General features: G+C 45.0%; 1 protein-coding gene across 1 annotated transcript; it reads right to left on the reverse strand.

Annotated features, from left to right (window-relative positions):
• Positions 1–1,211: 1,211 nt before the first annotated feature.
• Positions 1,212–2,199, reverse strand: LOC123161750 (ubiquitin). The gene is made up of 2 exons (XM_044579549.1): positions 2,069–2,199; positions 1,212–1,884 (listed from the first exon to the last, which is right to left on the reverse strand). Exon 2 carries the CDS (start codon positions 1,882–1,884, stop codon positions 1,453–1,455), a length of 432 nt encoding a protein of 143 aa, XP_044435484.1. The 5' UTR covers positions 2,069–2,199; the 3' UTR covers positions 1,212–1,452.
• Positions 2,200–18,652: the final 16,453 nt, after the last annotated feature.

Raw genomic sequence — 18,652 nt, forward strand, 5'->3', positions numbered from 1 at the left:
TTTTTTCTTTGTTTCTTTTGTCTTTCGAACTTTCCATGGCAAGCCGCGTGATTTTGCCTTTGCTATCAGCCCTTTCCATGTTTTGGGACTACCGTGACGGAAGGAACCTGGAATTGCCATGCAAATACTTTCAAGGCTACCTAAGCTATGGATACATGTCGGCTCTCATTATTCCATCGTATACCAAGGGTCACTAGTCCGGTCTCCAACTCTTCATATGGACATCTGGCGTTGGCAATTCTAGCCTTACGAGAGGTTCAAGAGTTTATTCCGTAGAAGCTTCATTGTTCTCGTAATAGTCTCTACTCTTAATGGAGCAGTTGGTAGGATTATTTCTAGGTTTATTTTGTCCCATCATTTTCGTCCGGTTTTTTCGACTGGTTATTTTTCGTCCCCTCACCCACCCCACCGTTTTAGATTCGCGTCACCCTCGCACACAACGAAAAAATCTAAACGGATCAGAATTTTCCATGCTGGCGCAAGTTATTTAGTGTCTTTATGTGAAAGAATCAATCACGATCAATCTCTAAAGGTTAAATCTAAATTAATTAACCTTACCTTAAATCGCTCAATCACATTAATTAGGAAACAAATAACTGAATTTGAAAATCATAACAAAGAAATATTATTATTAAAGCATTTATATACCTACTTAATTTGTAATGAAATATTATCTCTACTTCAAATGTCTCACTTGGTAGTCTAATCTCCACGGTTATTTCGTCTTCACTTTCGTCTGATTTTTTTCGTCCGCCTCCAAGCACCGTTTGTTTTTTGTCTTTCCTCTTGCAGACAAGAAAAAGAAAACCAGGCAACAAGTCTCCCCTTGATCTGTTTCCTACATCGATCGTCAAGGATGCCCAGCCGCCATAACAGAGTCCATCGCCGCCGCTGAGGCCCGAAGGAGCCGCTGCCGTCTTCCCCACACAAAGCTCCACCCCCTCCCTCGCTAGCACCGTCCTCCACTCACCTTCTTTCCTTAAAGCGGGGAAGCCCCAAATCGAGTCGAGCAAGTCCGCCGAGCGGCGGCCAGATCCGCCACGGCTACATCTTGTACCTATGCATATAGTGCTTACATGGACCATTAATTGTCGCGGGGGCGTGGAACATGTGACAACATATATAAAATTCGTCTCCATATTCATATATAACACACAAAGCTACCAAACTAGACGTAGTAGTGCTGGCAGAGAATGAAAACATAGTGCTTGTATAGTAAATGCTTTGGACAAGTTAAAGCGTAGTCTTGTGCTTCGTAATGACCGTCGTACACCACAGGATTGGACTGGACTTTCTCATAGAAAAGAAAAGAAAAAAAACTAGAGGACTTGACCGATGCCATACGGAACTGGTTTTGAGCACAATGGGCTTTAAATAGGTTACGCAGCACTTGGACTAGCTAGGTACTCACTCTTGGGGAATTCCATCTCTTGGGCATTGGCCACTGCATGATCAGAGACGGAGCACGAGGTGGAATGTGGCGTCGTCCTGGATGGCATAGTCATCCATGGTGCGACCATCTTCTAGGTGTTTCCCCGCATAGATGAGCTTCTGGTAGTCGGTAGGAATGCCGTCTCTGTCCTGGATCATGGCCTTGACACAAGCGATGGTGTCGAGGTTCTCGAAATGATGCGTGGTGGTCTTGCCAGTCAACCCTTTGAGATAAATTCGGATCTTCCTTCTCAGGCAGCGCAGATGGAGGCGAATAGTGGATTCATCCTTGATGCCGTAATCGGCCACGGTGCGTCTGTCCTCCAGCTCGTCCTCGCCAAAGGTAAGGCGCTGTTGATCCTGAATCTTGGCCTTGACGACGTTGATGGTGTCAGACGGGTCGACGTTGATGCTGATCATGGTGCCGATGAAGGTCTCGACAAAGAGCTTCATCTGGTGAATTGAATGAGAGCAAAAAGCATCAGCAATTGTGAGTTCCAGCTACGGATGATCCGACAATGAACAAAACAAAACTTAATTAACCCATTGACGGACGGTGATCAATTAATTAAGCAACCTATAATGGAGTACTACCTTCAAGTCTGCTACAGATGAGATCAACAGCTAACTCCCGTACCTTTCGGCGTGAACTCGATGACGACGGACGGAGAGGCGGAAGGAATCTCGGGATCGATCGATGATATGGTTTGTTGGCTCCAAATCGATAGATGGATGGAGACGTACGTGAATCTCGGGAAGGATGTGTGTGCATATATCGCCAACGGCCCACATCCCACGGGTATGGAGGGTTTAATCTGCAGGCAGGTTCCTTCCAAGGCAAGCCGCGTGATTTTGCCTTCGGTATCGGCCCGTTCCATTTTGTTTGGACTACCGTGATGGAAGGAACCTGGAATTGCCATGCAAATACAAGGCAACCTAAGGTATGGATACATGTCGGCTCTGATTATTCCATCCGATAGGAATGGTCTAGTCTGGTCTCCAGCTCTTCATACGGACATCCGGCGTTGGACATTCTAGCATTATCAGAGGTTCAGAAGTTTATTTCGCAAAAGCTTCATTGTTCTCATAATAGTACTCCCTCTAAACTAATATAAGAGCATTTAGATTACTAAAGTAGTGATCTAGATGCTCTTATATTAGTTTATGGAGGGAGTAGATAATAGAGTGGCAGATTGTTTAGCGAGGTATAGTCGTATTGAATGTAACACCATCATTTGCTTACACATCGGGCCTCCATGTACTGAGGAATTCTCGCCTCTACACTATAACTCTATAATTTTGAAATAAAACTTATTTTTCACCCCGCAAAAAAATACGAGATTGTCACAAAAGAAAGGGATTGTCATAATATGCAGCATAGGGGTTGAACAAACTAGCGAAACAAGATATAAGTTCAGAGTTTGGAGACGCCCCACAAATTTGTAGGGTTTGTTTTTCTCTCTTTACTGAAAACAGACCCCTACGCGTCGGCGGACCTATACAGGACTACGTTGGATGGCAAACTGCATCCGTTCATCGCGGGCCGGACCCTTGCGGAAGATTTAAGGGTCCACTTTAAAGATGTCCTTACACCAACAGCATCAATAACCTCCTTCGATCTTCAAGGGCCGAGCTTAGCTCGTCTTGGGCTGCCCCATAGACGACATTCCACAAAAAGTTGTACTAATTTCATAATTCTCGTCCAATGACCACACATAACTTAGACCTCTCCGAATCTTTTTTAGTGATTCAAATCTATCATAGAAGTCCATTGTCGAAAATAATAAAAAATTACATTGAGATCTCTAGACCTCCCCTGATCATTCTATTTTTTTAACACATGAGTCCAATGCGGATGCTCACATGCATACACATACACTCACCCATGTGAACACTCGCACGCACACCCTATCCCTATGAGCACACCTGAGATACTGAGTCAACACAACATTTTGAGATTTATGAAGTCACCACATACACCTTCGTGATCGATAGGAACGTCTCCTTCCACTGAACGAACATTGTCGGAAAGTCTGAAATAAATCTAGAGCAGTGCCATGTCTAGGACTAGAACCCTTGTGGGCTGGTAAGATCACAAGGAACCCAACCATCCGATTTGAACTCAGTTTGCCTAATCATTCTTATATTAATAATCATTCTAAAATTTATCTTCATATGTCTAGCTTCAATTTCTACACCATCGCCTACTTTTAATTATTTCAATTGGAATCCTACTAATCGTTAAGAACTTCGATGGATTTGCCAAAATATATTTTGTTGCCAAATTATTACTAGAGAAAAAGCATCATCCACAAAAATAGATTTATCTAAGTCAAATTTCCATGGACACGCGACGTCCGCAGATATTCCTTATTTGTCTGTAAAATATGGTGGTACCCTATGCGATGCACCAAATATCCGCCATCTTTTCCCAACCGCCAATCTTTTGTGAAATTTGCACAAACAAAGCATCCAAAACCAACCAAATTGACGCACGAACGTAGCTCATTAATCATAATCTCAACATAAAAACATATCTAGTTATACATTCACCATAGTCTCATCATACAAGATTGCTAATTATCGATGCCACATTCAAAGTTGCATAGTAACTAAACATAGAAGTAATGAACTAAACATATATCATATCATAACATGCAAACATAACATATATAGCATAGTGGCTGGAGCACGGGTGACCAAAGTCGAGTTGGATGGCGAATGCGCTCATGCGATCACTGGCGTATGTGTCATTGTCATACCCCTCCAGTCGTTGTAGTCATGGCAGCGTGTGGTTGGGCTGTGGCGGCATCGAGGTTGGGCTACGGTTGCTCGGGTTGGGTTGTGGTGGTTTTCGCATTCAGACTGTCCGAGGCCCTGCTATAGTAGCCTCATGTTAATGCGGCGACGGCAGCAGGCATCAGACTGCGATGAGGTCATGGACTGGCAATTCGCCTCATGGGACTACCTCCGGTCGCCCTAGAACTACTCGAGTGTGTCTTAGTCTAGGTCGTCTGGCCATGCCACAAAGCTTGTTGCATTGGCCGGGAGAACGCTATGCGAGTCAGGCATTGTGCAAGCTTAATCCACCGACTTAGAGGGCGTTGCGCAAGCCAGCCGAACTATGGGACCTCAATTAGTTGATAGAGAGGACGCCGCATAAGCTGAATCCATGGCGTGGTGGTGGCGACACCAATTCATGGCGTAGTTGAGAGCGCAGGGATAGAACCCCTCGAGGAGGTAGTCATGGACGTGGCGGATTGGCAACGCGTCTACCTCCACCACTTTAGCTCCGTCATCTTGGGGCTCATCGGCGGCAGATGGAGAATGACAACGTTGTCCCGTGGTTGGGGAGAGGCGATCATAGGCGGTGGCGTCACGCTTGAGAGGGAAGGGTGTGACCGACAAAGTGGACAGACGAGAGACTGAGTGAGGAGTAAACGGTGGGGGTGGAGGAAGTGAGGTGTTCCCCATGTGTCTGGCCGACCTGGCGAATAGTTTAGACTTCTCACTTCTCCCTTTGATTTGAGACCAATGTAGAGGATTTTGGACTGCCTAGACATATGGGCCGAAAGTAGGGCAGTCCACTGGTAGGATTTTAACGTTTAGACTATTCTAGAAATTATATATACCACACACAACCATCGTCCGATCTGGAACACCAGATCCTAGGTTTTCCTCCGGAGCAGCACGAGTGGTTCGACAGTAGTTACACGACAATGCCTTCATCAAGGTAAGAGCACACAACGCCGCCATCGCATGTCCTCGGCTCGGTTTTCATTGGCAAATATGTCTCCCCAACTCGCAGCCGGGACTAGATGACGGATCTCGAGATCCGTCCACCCAGCCTCTGGCCGGCCACCTCCGACGGAGAAGATGACCACCACCGCCGGCTGCACCGGCTAGAACAGATCTGATCGAAGGTGCCGCCAAGCGGTCCACCAGGCCCTCGACGTTGCCGCCAATCCAAAGCCGGATGACGCGCCGCCGCAGCATAGACCGCTGTTGGGGAACGTTGCAGAAAATAAAAAATTTCTACGCTTCACCAAGATCAATCTACGGAGTCATCTAGCAACAAGAGAGAGGAGTGCATCTACATACCCTTGTAGATCGCGAGCGGAAGCGTTTAAGAGAATGGGGTTGATGGAGTCGTACTCGTCGTGATCCAAATCACCAAAGATCCTAGTGCCGAACGGACGGCACCTTCGCGTTCAACACACGTACGGTTGGGGAAGACGTCTCCTCCTTCTTGATCCAGCAAGGGGGAAGGAGAGGTTGATGGAGATCCACCAGCACGACGGCGTGGTGGTGGAAGTAGCGGGGAATCTCGGCAGGGCTTCGCCAAGCTCTGCGAGAGGGAGAGGTGTTGCGGGGGGAGAGGAAGGCGCCAGGGGCTAGGGTGCGCAGCCCTCCCTCCCCCCTCTTTATATAGGGTCCCTGGGGGGCGCCGGCCCCCTAGAGATCCAATCACAAGGGGGGGGCGGCCAAAGGGGGGACTTGCCCCCCAAGTCAGGTGGGGCGCCCCCACCCCTAGGGTTTCCAACCCTAGGCGCAGGGGGGGCCCAAATGGGGGCGCACCAGCCCACTAGGGGCTGGTTCCCTTCCCACTTCATCCCATGGGGCCCTCCGGGATAGGTGGCCCTACCCGATGGACCCCCGGGACCCTTCCGGTGGTCCCGGTACAATACCGGTGACCCCCGAAACTTTCCCGGTGGCCGAAACTTGACTTCATATATACAAATCTTCACCTCCGGACCATTCCAGAACTCCTCGTGACGTCCGGGATCTCATCCGGGACTCCGAACGACTTTCGGGTTACCGCATACTAATATCTCTACAACCCTAGCGTCACCGAACCTTAAGTGTGTAGACCCTACGAGTTCGGGAATCACACAGACATGACCGAGACAGCTCTCCGGCCAATAACCAACAGCAGGATCTGGATACCCATGTTGGCTCCCACATGTTCCACGATGATCTCATCGAATGAACCACGATGTCGAGGATTCAAGCAATCCTGTATACAATTCCCTTTGTCAATCGGTACGTTACTTGCCCGAGATTCGATCGTCGGTATCCCAATACCTCGTTCAATCTCGTTACCGGCAAGTCACTTTACTCGTACCATAATGCATGATCCCGTGACCAACCACTTGGTCAGATTGAGCTCATTATGATGATGCATTACCGAGTGGGCCCAGAGATACCTCTCCGTCATACGGAGTGACAAATCCCAGTCTCGATCCGTGTCAACCCAACAGATACTTTCGGGGATACCTGTAGTATACCTTTATAGTCACCTAGTTACGTTGTGACGTTTGGTACATCCAAAGCACTCCTACGGTATCCGCGAGTTACACGATCTCATGGTCTAAGGAAATGATACTTGACATTCGAAAAGCTCTAGCAAACAAACTACACGATGTTGTGCTATGCTTAGGATTGGGTCTTGTCCATCACATCATTCTCCTAATGATGTGATCCTGTTATCAATGACATTCAATGTCCATAGTCAGGAAACCATGACTATCTGTTGATCAACGAGCTAGTCAACTAGAGGCTCACTAGGGACATGTTGTGGTCTATGTATTCACACATGTATTATGATTTCCGGATAACACAATTATAGCATGAATAATAGACAATTATCATGAACAAGGAAATATAATAATAATCATTTTATTATTGCCTCTAGGGCATATTTCCAATAGTCTCCCACTTGCCCTAGAGTCAATAATCTAGTTACATTGTGATGAATCGAACACCCATAGAGTTCTGGTGTTGATCATGTTTTGCTCGTGGAAGAGGTTTAGTCAACAGATCTGCGACATTCAGATCCGTATGCACTTTGCAAATATCTATGTCTCCATCTTGAATATTTTCACGAATGGAGTTGAAGTGACGCTTGATGTGCCTGGTCTTCTTGTGAAACCTGGGCTCCTTGGCAAGGGAAATAGCTCCAGTGTTGTCACAGAAGAGAGTGGTCGGCCCCGACGCATTGGGTATGACTCCTAGGTCGGTGATGAACTCCTTCATCCATATTGCTTCATGCGCTGCCTCCGAGGATGCCATGTACTCTGCTTCACATGTAGATCCCACCACGACACTTTACTTGCAACTGCACCAGCTTACTGCCCCACCATTCAAAATATACACGTATCCGGTTTGTGACTTAGAGTCATCCAGATATGTGTTGAAGCTAGCGTCGACGTAACCCTTTACGACGAGCTCTTTGTCACCTAAATAAACGAGAAACATATCCTTAGTCCTTTTCAGGTACTTCAGGATATTCTTGACCACTGTCCAGTGTTCCATGCCGGGATTACTTTGGTACCTTCCTACCAAACTTACGGCAAGGTTTACATCAGGTCTGGTACACAGCATGGCATACATAATAGACCCTATAGCCGAGGCATAGGGGATGACACTCATCTTTTCTCTATCTTCTGCGGTGGTCGGGCATTGAGCCGAGCTCAATTTCACACCTTGCAACACAGGCAAGAACCCCTTCTTGGACTAATCCATATTGAACTTCTTCAATATCTTATCAAGGTATGTGCTTTGTGAAAGACCTATATGGCGTCTCGATCTATTCCTGTAGATCTTGATGCCTAATATGTAAGCAGCTTCTCCAAGGTCCTTCATTGAAAAACACTTATTCAAGTAGGACTTAATGTTGTCGAAAAGTTCTATATCATTTCCCATCAAAAGTATGTCATCTACATATAATATGAGAAATGCTACAGAGCTCCCACTCACTTTCTTGTAAACGCAGGCTTCTCCATAAGTCTGCATAAACCCAAACGCTTTGATCATCTCATCGAAGCGAATGTTCCAACTCCGAGATGCTTGCACCAGCCCATAAATGGATCGCTGGAGCTTGCATACCTTGTTAGCATTCTTAGGATCGACAAAACCTTCCAGCTGCATCATATACAGTTCTTCCTTAAGATAGCCATTAAGGAATGCCGTTTTGACGTTCATTTGCCATATCTCATAATCATAGTATGCGGAAATTGCTAACATGATTCGGACGGACTTCAGCTTCGCTACGGGAGAGAAAGTCTCATCGTAGTCAACCCCTTGAACTTGCGATAACCCTTAGCAACAAGTCGAGCTTTATAGATGGTAACATTACCATCTGCGTCCGTCTTCTTCTTAAAGATCCATTTGTTTTCTATCGCTCGCCGATCATCGGGCAAGTCTGTCAAAGTCCACACTTTGTTTTCATACATGGATCCTATCTCGGATTGCATGGCTTCAAGCCATTTGTTGGAATCTGGGCCTGCCATCACTTCTTCATAGTTCGAAGGTTCACCGTTGTCTAACAACATGATTTCTAGGACAGGGTTGCCATACCAGTCTGGTGTGGAACGCGTCCTTGTGGACCTACGAAGTTCAGTAGCAACTTGATCCGAAGTACCTTGATCATCATCATTAACTTCCTCTCCAGTCGATGCAGGCACCACTGGAACATCTTCCTGAGCTGCGCTACTTTCCGGCTCAAGAGGCAGTACTTCATCGAGTTCTACTTTCCTCCCACTTATTTATTTCTAGAGAAACTCTTTCTCCAGAAAGGACCCGTTCTTGGTAACAAAGATCTTGCCTTTGGATCTAAGGTAGAAGGTATACCCAATGGTTTCCTTAGGGTATCCTATGAAGACGCATTTTTCCGACTTGGGTTTGAGCTTTTCAGGTTGAAGTTTCTTGACATAAGCATCGCATCCCCAAACTTTTAGAAACGACAGCTTATGTTTCTTCCCAAACCATAATTCATACGGTGTCGTCTCAACGGATTTAGACGGTGCCCTATTTAAACTGAATGTAGCCGTCTCTAGAGCGTATCCCCAAAATGATAGCGGTAAATCGGTGAGTGACATCATAGATCGCACCATATCCAATAGAGTGCGATTACGATGTTCGGACACACCGTTACGCTGAGGTGTTCCAGGCGGCGTGAGTTGTGAAACGATTCCATATTTCCTTAAGTGCGTACCAAATTCGTGACTTAAATATTCTCCTCCACGATCTGATCGTAAGAAATTTATTTTTTGGTCACGTTGATTCTCTACCTCATTCTGAAATTCCTTGAACTCTTCAAAGGTCTCAGACTTGTGTTTCATCAAGTAGACATACCCATATCTACTTAAGTCATCACTGAGAGTGAGAACATAACGATAGCCACCGCGAGCCTCATCGCTCATTGGACCGCACACATCTGTATGTATAATTTCCAATAAGTTGGTTGCTCGCTACATTGTTCCGGAGAACGGAGTCTTGGTCATTTTACCCATGAGGCATGGTTCGCACGTGTCAAAATTTTCGAAATCAAGAGACTCCAAAAGTCCATCTGTATGGACCTTCTTCATGCGTTTGACACCAATGTGACCAAGGCGGCAGTGCCACAGATATGTGGGACTATCATTATCAATCTTACATCTTTTGGTATTCACACTATGAATATGTGTAACATAACGTTCGAGATTCATTAAGAATAAACCATTGACCAGCGGGGCATGACCATAAAACATATCTCTCATATAAATAGAACAACAATTATTCTCGGATTTAAATGAGTAGCCATCTCGTATTAAACGAGATCCAGATACAATGTTCATGCTCAAAGCTGGCACTAAATAACAATTATTGAGGTTCAAAACTAATCCCGTAGGTAAATGTAGAGGTAGTGTGCCGACGGCGATCACATCGACCTTGGAACCATTCCCGACGCGCATCGTCACCTCGTCCTTCGCCAGTCTCCGTTTATTCCGAAGCTCCTATTTTGAGTTACAAATATGACCAACCGCAACGGTATCAAATACCCAGGAGCTACTACGAGTACTGGTAAGATACACATCAATTACATGTATATCACATATATCTTTAGTGTTGTCGGCCTTCTTGTCTGTTAAGTACTTGGGGCAGTTCCGCTTCCAGTATCCGCTTCCCTTGCAATAAAAGCACTCAGTCTCAGGTTTGGGTCCATGCTTTGGCTTCTTCTCGGCAATTGGCTTACCAGGCGCGGCAACTCCCTTGCCGTCCTTCTTGAAGTTCTTTTTACCCTTGCCTTTCTTGAAACAAGTGGTTTTATTGACCATCAACACTTGATGTTCCTTTTTGATTTCCACCTCCGCTAATTTCAACATTGAAAATACTTCAGGAATAGTTTTCACCATCCCCTGCATATTGTAGGTCATCACAAAGCTCTTGTAGCTAGGTGGGAGCGACTGAAGGATTCTGTCAATGACCGCCTCGTCCGGGAGGTTAATGTCCAGCTGGGACAAGCGGTTGTGCAACCCAGACATTTTGAGTATGTGCTCACTGACATTCTCCATCTTACAACTATAGAACTTGTCGGAGACTTCATATCTCTCGACCCGGGCATGAGCTTGGAAAACCATTTTCAGCTCTTCGGACATCTCATATGCTCCGTGTTGCTCAAAATGATTTTGGAGCCACGGTTCTAAGCTGTAAAGCATGCCGCACTCAACGAGGGAGTAGTCATCAACACGTGACTGCCAAGCGTTCATAACGTCTTGAGTTGCGGGAAAAACGGGTGCTTCACCTAGCGGTGCATCTAGGACATATGCTCTTTTGGCAGCTATGAGGATGATCCTCAAGTTCTGGACCCAGTCCGTGTAGTTGTTCCCATCGTCTTTCAGCTTGGTTTTCTCTAGGAACGCATTGAAGTTGAGGGCAACATTAGCGTGGGCCATTTGATCTACAGGACATATTTCAAAAGTTTTTTTAGACTAAGTTCATGATAATTAAATTCATCTAATCAAATTATTTAATGAACTTCCACTCAGATAGACATCCCTCTAGTCATCTAAGTGATCCATGATCCGAGTCAACTAGACCGTGCTTGATCATCACGTGAGACGGACTAGTCATCATCGGTGAACATCTTCATGTTGATCGTATCTTCTATATGACTCATGTTCGACCTTTCGGTCTCTTGTGTTCCGACGCCATGTCTGTACATGCTAGGCTCGTCAAGTCAACCTAAGTGTTTTGCATGTGTAAATCTGTCTTACACCCGTTGTATGTGGACGTTAGAATCTGTCACACCCGATCATCACGTGGTGCTTCGAAACAACGAACTTTCGCAACGGCGTACAGTTAGGGGAAACACTTTCTTGAAATTATTATGAGGGGTCATCTTATTTACTACCGTCGTTCTAAGCAAATAAGATGCAAGAACATGATAAACATCACATGCAATCAAATAGTGACATGATATGGCCAATATCATTTTGCTCCTTTTGATCTCCATCTTTGGAGCGCCATGATCATCATCGTCACCGGCATGACACCATGATCTCCACCATCATGATCTCCATCATCGTGTCTCCATGAAGTTGTTCGCCAACTATTACTTCTACTACTATGGCTAACAGTTTAGCAATAAAGTAAAGTAATTACATGGTGTTTATTCAATGACACGCAGGTCATACAATAATTAAGACAACTCCTATGGATCCTGCCGGTTGTCATACTCATCGACATGCAAGTCGTGATTCCTATTACAAGAACATGATCAATCTCATACATCACATATATATCATTCATCACATCCTTTTGGCCATATCACATCACAAGGCATATGGTGCAAAAACAAGTTAGACGTCCTCTAATTGTTGTTGCATGTTTTTTACGTGGCTGCAATAGGGTTCTAGCAAGAACGTTTCTTACCTACTTCAAAACCACAATGTGATATGCCAATTTCTATTTACCCTTCATAAGGACCCTTTTCATCGAATCCGAACCGACTAAAGTGGGAGAGATAGACACCCGCTAGACACCTTATGCAACTAGTGCATGTCAGTGGGTGGAACCCGTCTCACGTAAGCGTACGTGTAAGGTCGGTCGGGGCCGCTTCATAACATGATGCCGCCGAAACAAGATAAGACTACTAGTGGCAAGTAAATTTACAAAATCTACGCCCACAACAAAATTGTGTTCTACTCGTGCATAGAAACTGCGCATAGACCTAGCTCATGATGCCACTGTTGGGGAATGTTGCAGAAAATAAAAAAATTCTACGCTTCACAAAGATCAATCTATGGAGTCATCTAGCAACGAGAGAGAGGAGTGCATCTACATACGCTTGTAGATCGCGAGCGGGAGCGTTCAAGAGAACGGGGTTGATGGAGTCGTACTCGTCGTGATCCAAATCACCAAAGATCCTAATGCCGAACGGACGGCACCTCCGCATTCAACACACGTACGGTTGGGGAAGACAGGTCCTCCTTCTTGATCCAGTAAGGGGGAAGGAGAGGTTGATGGAGATCCAGCAGCACGACGGCGTGGTGGTGGAAGTAGCGGGGAATCTCGGCAGGGCTTCGCCAAGCTCAGCGAGAGGGAGAGGTGTTGCGGGGGAAGAGGGAGGCGCCAGGGGCTAGGGTGCGCAGCCCTCCCTCCCCCTCTTTATATAGGGTCCCTGGGGGGGGCACCGGCCCCCTAGAGATCCAATCTCAAGGGGGGCGGCGGCCAAAGGGGGGACTTGCCCCCCAAGTCAGGTGGGGCGCCCCCACCCCTAGGGTTTCCAACCCTAGGCGCAGGGGGGCAAGGGGGCGCACCAGCCCACCAGGGGTTGGTTCCCTTCCCACTTCAGCCCATGGGGCCCTCCGGGATAGTCGGCCCTACCCGGTGGACCTCCGGGACCCTTCCGGTGGTCCCGGTACAATACCGGTGTGAAGGAAATATGCCCTAGAGGCAATAATAAAGTTATTATTTATTTCCTTATATCATGATAAATGTTTATTATTCATGCTAGAATTGTATTAACTGGAAACATAATACATGTGTGAATACATAGAAAAACATAGTGTCATTAGTATGCCTCTACTTGACTAGCTCGTGTATCAAAGATGGTTATGTTTCCTAGCCATGGACAAAGAGTTGTCATTTGATTAATGGGATCACATCATTAGGAGAATCATGTGATTGACTTGACCCATTCCGTTAGCTTAGCACTTGATCGTTTAGTATGTTGCTATTGTTTTCTTCATGACTTATACATGTTCCTATAACTATGAGATTATGCAACTCCCGTTTATCGGAGGAACACTTTGTGTGCTACCAAACGTCACAACGTAACTGGGTGATTATAAAGGAGCTCTACAGGTGTCTCCGAAGGTACATGTTGGGTTGGCGTATTTCAAGATTAGGATTTGTCACTCCGATTGTTGGAGAGGTATCTCTGGGCCCTCTTGGTAATGCACATCACTATAAGCCTTGCAAGCAATGTAGCTAATGAGTTAGTTACAGGATGATGTATTACGGAACGAGTAAAGAGACTTGCCGGTAACGAGATTGAATTAGGTATTGAGATACCGACGATCGAATCTCGGGCAAGTAACATACCGATGACAAAGGGAACAACGTATGTTGTTATGCGGTTTGACCGATAAAGATCTTCGTAGAATATGTAGGAGTCAATATGAGCATCCAGGTTCCGCTATTGGTTATTGACCGGAAATAGTTCTAGGTCATGTCTACATAGTTCTCGAACCCGTAAGGTCCGCACGCTTAAGGTTTTGATGACAGTTATATTATGAGTTTATGAGTTTTGATGTACCGAAGGAGTTCGGAGTCCCGGATGAGATCGGGGACATGACGAGGAGTCTCCAAATGGTCGAGACGTAAAGATCGATATATTGGACGACTATATTCGGACTTCGGAAAGGTTCCGAGTGATTCGGGTATTTTTCGGAGTACCGGAGAGTTACGGGAATTCGCCGGGGAGTATATGGGCCTTATTGGGCCATACGGGAATAGAGGAGAGAGGCCAAAAGGAAGGAGGTGCGCAGCCCCCTTCTGGTCCGAATTGGACAAGGGGTGCAGCCCCCTTTTTTTCCCTCCTCTCCCCCTCTTTCCTTCTCTCCTACTCCAACAAGGAAGGGGGGAGTCCTACTCCCGGTGGGAGGAGGACTCCTCCTGGCGCGCCCCTCCTGGCCGGCCGACCCCCTCCCCCTGGCTCCTTTATATACGAGGGCAGGGGGCACCTCTAGGCACAACAATAATTGATCTCTTGGATCTCTTAGCCATGTGCGGTGCCCCCTCCACCATAGTCCACCTCGATAATATCGTAGCGGTGCTTAGGCGAAGCCCTGCGATGGTAGAACATCAAGATCGTCACCATACCGTCGTGCTGACGGACCTCTTCCTCGACACTCGGCTGGATCGGAGTTTGAGAGACGTCATCGAGCTGAACGTGTGCTAGAACTCGGAGGTGCCGTAGTTTTGGTGCTTGATCGGTCGAGCCGTGAAGACGTACGACTACATCAACCGCGTTGTGCTAACGCTTCCGCTTTCGGTCTACGAGGGTATGTGGACAAGACTCTCCCCTCTCGTTGCTATGCATCACCATGATCTTGCGTGTGCGTAGGAAAATTTTGAAATTACTACGTTCCGCAACAGTGGCATCCGAGCCTAGGTTTTATGCGTTGATGTTATATGCACGAGTAGAACACAAGTGAGTTATGGGCGATACAAGTCATAATGCTTACCAGCATGTCATACTTTGGTTCAGCGGTATTGTTGGATGAAGCGGCCTGGACCGACATTACGCGTACGCTTACGCGAGACTGGTTTTACTGCCGTGCTTCGCACATAGGTGACTAGCGGGTGTCTGTTTCTCCAACTTTAGTTGAACCGAGTATGGCTACGCTCGGTCCTTGCGAAGGTTAAAACATCACTAACTTGACGAACTATCATTGTGGTTTTGATGCGTAGGTAAGAACGGTTCTTGCTCAGCCCGTAGCAGCCACGTAAAATTTGCAAAAACAAAGTAGAGGACGTCTAACTTGTTTTTGCAGGGCATGTTGTGATGTGATATGGTCAACACGTGATGAGATATAAGTTGTTGTATGAGATGATCATGTTTTATTGATCGGCAACTGGCACTATCCCTATGGTTGTCTCTTTGTTGCATAAGATGCAAGTGCCAAATACTTGCTTTACTTTATCGCTATGCGATAGCAATAGTTGCAAGAGCAATAGTTGGCGAGACGACCATGTGACGACACATTGATATAGATCAAGATGATGAAGATCATGGTGTCATGCCGGTGACGATAGAGATCATGACATTACTTTGGAGATGGAGATCAAAGGCGCAGGATGATCATGGCCATATCATGTCACATATTTTGATTGCATATGATGTTTGTCTTTTATACATCTTATTCTTGCTTTGATTGACGGTTGCATTTTAAGATGATCTCTCACTAATTATCAAGAAGTGTTCTCCCTGAGTATGCACCGTTGCGAAAGTTCTTCGTGCTGAGACACCACGTGATGATCGGGTGTGATAAGCTCTACGTTCAAATACAACGGGTGCAAAATAGTTGCACACGCGGAATACTCAGGTTAAACTTGACGAGCCTAGCATATAACAGATATGGCCTCGGAACACGGAGACCGAAAGGTCGAGCATGAATCATATAGTAGATATGATCAATATAGTGATGTTCACCATTGAAACTACTCCATCTCACGTAATGATTGGACATGGTTTAGTTGATTTGGATCACGTGATCACTTAGAAGATTAGAGGGATGTCTATCTAAGTGGGAGTTCTTAAGTAATATGATTAATTGAACTTTAATTTATCATAAACTTAGTCCTGGTAGTATTTTGCAAATTATGTTGTAGATCAATAGCTTGCGTTGTTACTTTCATATGTTTATTTTGATATGTTCCTAGAGAAAATTGTGTTGAAAGATGTTGGTAGCAATGATGCGGATTGGATCCGTGATCTGAGGTTTATCCTCATTGCTGCACAGAAGAATTATGTCTTTAATGCACCGCTAGGTGACAGACCTATTGCAGGAGCAGATGCAGACGTTATGAACGTTTGGCTAGCTCAATATGATGACTACTTGATAGTTTAATGCACCATGCTTAACGGCTTAGAATCGGGACTTCAAATACATTTTGAACGTCATGGACCATATGAGATGATCCAGGAGCTAAAGTCAATATTTCAAGCAAATACCCGAGTTGAGAGATATGAAGTCTCCAACAAGTTCTATGGCTAAAAGATGGAGGAGAATCGCTCAACTAGTGAGCATGTGCTCAGATTGTCTGGAAACTACAATCGCTTGAATCAAGTGGGAGTTAATCTTCCAGATAAGATAGTGATTGACATAATTCTCTAGTCACCATCACCAAGTTAGTAGAACTTTGTGATGAACTATAATGCAAGGGATGACGAAAACGATTCCTGAGCTCTTCGTGATGCTGAAATCGACGAAGGTAGAAATCAAGCAAAAGAGCATCAAGTATTGATGATTGACAAGACCACTAGTTTAAAGAAAAGGGCAAAGGGAAAGAAAGGGGAACTTCAAGTAGAATGACAAGCAAGTTGTCACTCCCGCGAAGAAGCCCAAAGCTGGAACAAAGCCTGAAACTGAGTGATTATACTGCAAAGGAAATGGTCACTAGAAGCGGAATTGCCCTGAATATTTGGTGGATAAAAAGGATGGCAAAGTGAACAAGGGTATATTTGATATACATGTTATTGATGTGTGCCTTACTAGTGTTTATAGTAGCCCCTGAGTATTTGATACTTGTTCGGTTGCTAAGATTAGTAATTCGAAACAGGAGTTACAGAATAAACAGAGACTAGTTGAGGGTGAAGTAACGATGTGTGTTGGAAGTGGTTCCAAGATTGATATGATCATCATCGTACACTCCCTATATTTTTGAGATTAGTGTAGAACCTAAATAAATGTTATTTGGCGTTTGCGTTGAGCATGAATATGATTTGATCATGTTTATTGCAATACGTTATTCATTTAAAGTCAGAGAATAATTGTTGTTCTGTTTAAATGAATAAAACCTTTGATGGTCATACACCCAATGAAAATAGTTTGTTGGATCTCAATCGTAGTGATACACATATTCATAATATTGAAGCCAAAAGATGTAAAATTAATAATGATAGTGCAACTTATTTGTGGCACTGTCGTTTAGGTCATATTGGTGTAAAGCGCATGAAGAAACTCCATGTTGATGGGCTTTTGGAATCACTTGATTATGAATCACTTGATGCTTGCGAACCATGCCTCATGGGCAAGATGACTAAGACTCCGTTCTCTGGAACAATGGAGCGAGCACATGATTTGTTGGAAATAATACATACTGATGTATGAGATCCAATGAGTGTTGATGCTCGTGGCAAGTATCGTTATTTTCTGACCTTCACAAGATGAATTGAGCAGATATGAGTATATCTACTTAATGAAGCACAAGTCTGAAACATTTGAAAAGTTCAAAGAATTTCAGAGTGAAGTGGAGAATCATCATAACAAGAAAATAAAGTTTCTGCAATTTGATCGCAGAGACAAATATTTGAGTTACGAGTTTGGTCTTCAATTAAAACAATGTGGTTTCACAAACTCATGCCACCTGGAACACCACAGCTTAATGGTGTGTCCGAACGTCATAACAAGTACTTTATTAGATATAGTACAATCTATGATGTCTCTTATCGGTTTACCACTATCGTTTTTGGGGTTATGCATTAGAGACAGTTACATTCACTTTAAAAAGGGCATCATCGAAATCCGTTGAGACGACGCCTTATGAACTGTGGTTTGGCAAGAAACCAAAGTTGTCGTTTCTTAAAAGTTTGGGGCTACGATGCTTATATGAAAAAGTTTCAACCTGATAAGCTCGAACCCAAATCGGAAAAGTGCGTCTTCATAGAATACCCAAAGGTAACTATTGGGTACACCTTCTATCACAGATCTGAAGGCAAGTTATTCGTTGCTAAGATGGATCCTTTCTAGAAAAGAAGTTTCTCTCGAAAGAAGTGAGTGGGAGGAAAGTAGAACTTGATGAGGTAATTGTACCTTCTCCTTTATTGGAAAGTAGTTCATCGCAGAAATCAGTTCCAGTGATTCCTACACCAATTAGTGAGGAAGTTAATGATGATGATCATGAAACTTCAGATCAAGTTGCTACCAAACCTCGTAGGTCTTCCAGAATAAGATCCGCACGAGAGTGGTACGGTAATCATGTTCTGGAAGTCATGTTACTAGACCATGATGAACCTACGAACTATGAGGAAGCGATGATGAGCCCAGATTCCGTGAAATGGCTTGAGGCCATAAAATCTGAGATAGGATCCATGTATGAGAACAAAGTATGGACTTTGATTGACTTGCTCGATGATCAGCAAGCCATGTTAAATAAATGGATCTTCAAG

Source organism: Triticum aestivum, chromosome 7B (genome assembly GCF_018294505.1).
Source record: "Triticum aestivum cultivar Chinese Spring chromosome 7B, IWGSC CS RefSeq v2.1, whole genome shotgun sequence".
Lineage (NCBI taxonomy): Eukaryota > Viridiplantae > Streptophyta > Magnoliopsida > Poales > Poaceae > Triticum > Triticum aestivum.

What these genes read in the sequence shown, in the direction of transcription:
- LOC123161750 (XM_044579549.1), bottom strand. Translation starts at nt 1,884, where the DNA reads ATGAAGCTCTTTGTCGAGACCTTCATCGGCACCATGATCAGCATCAAC.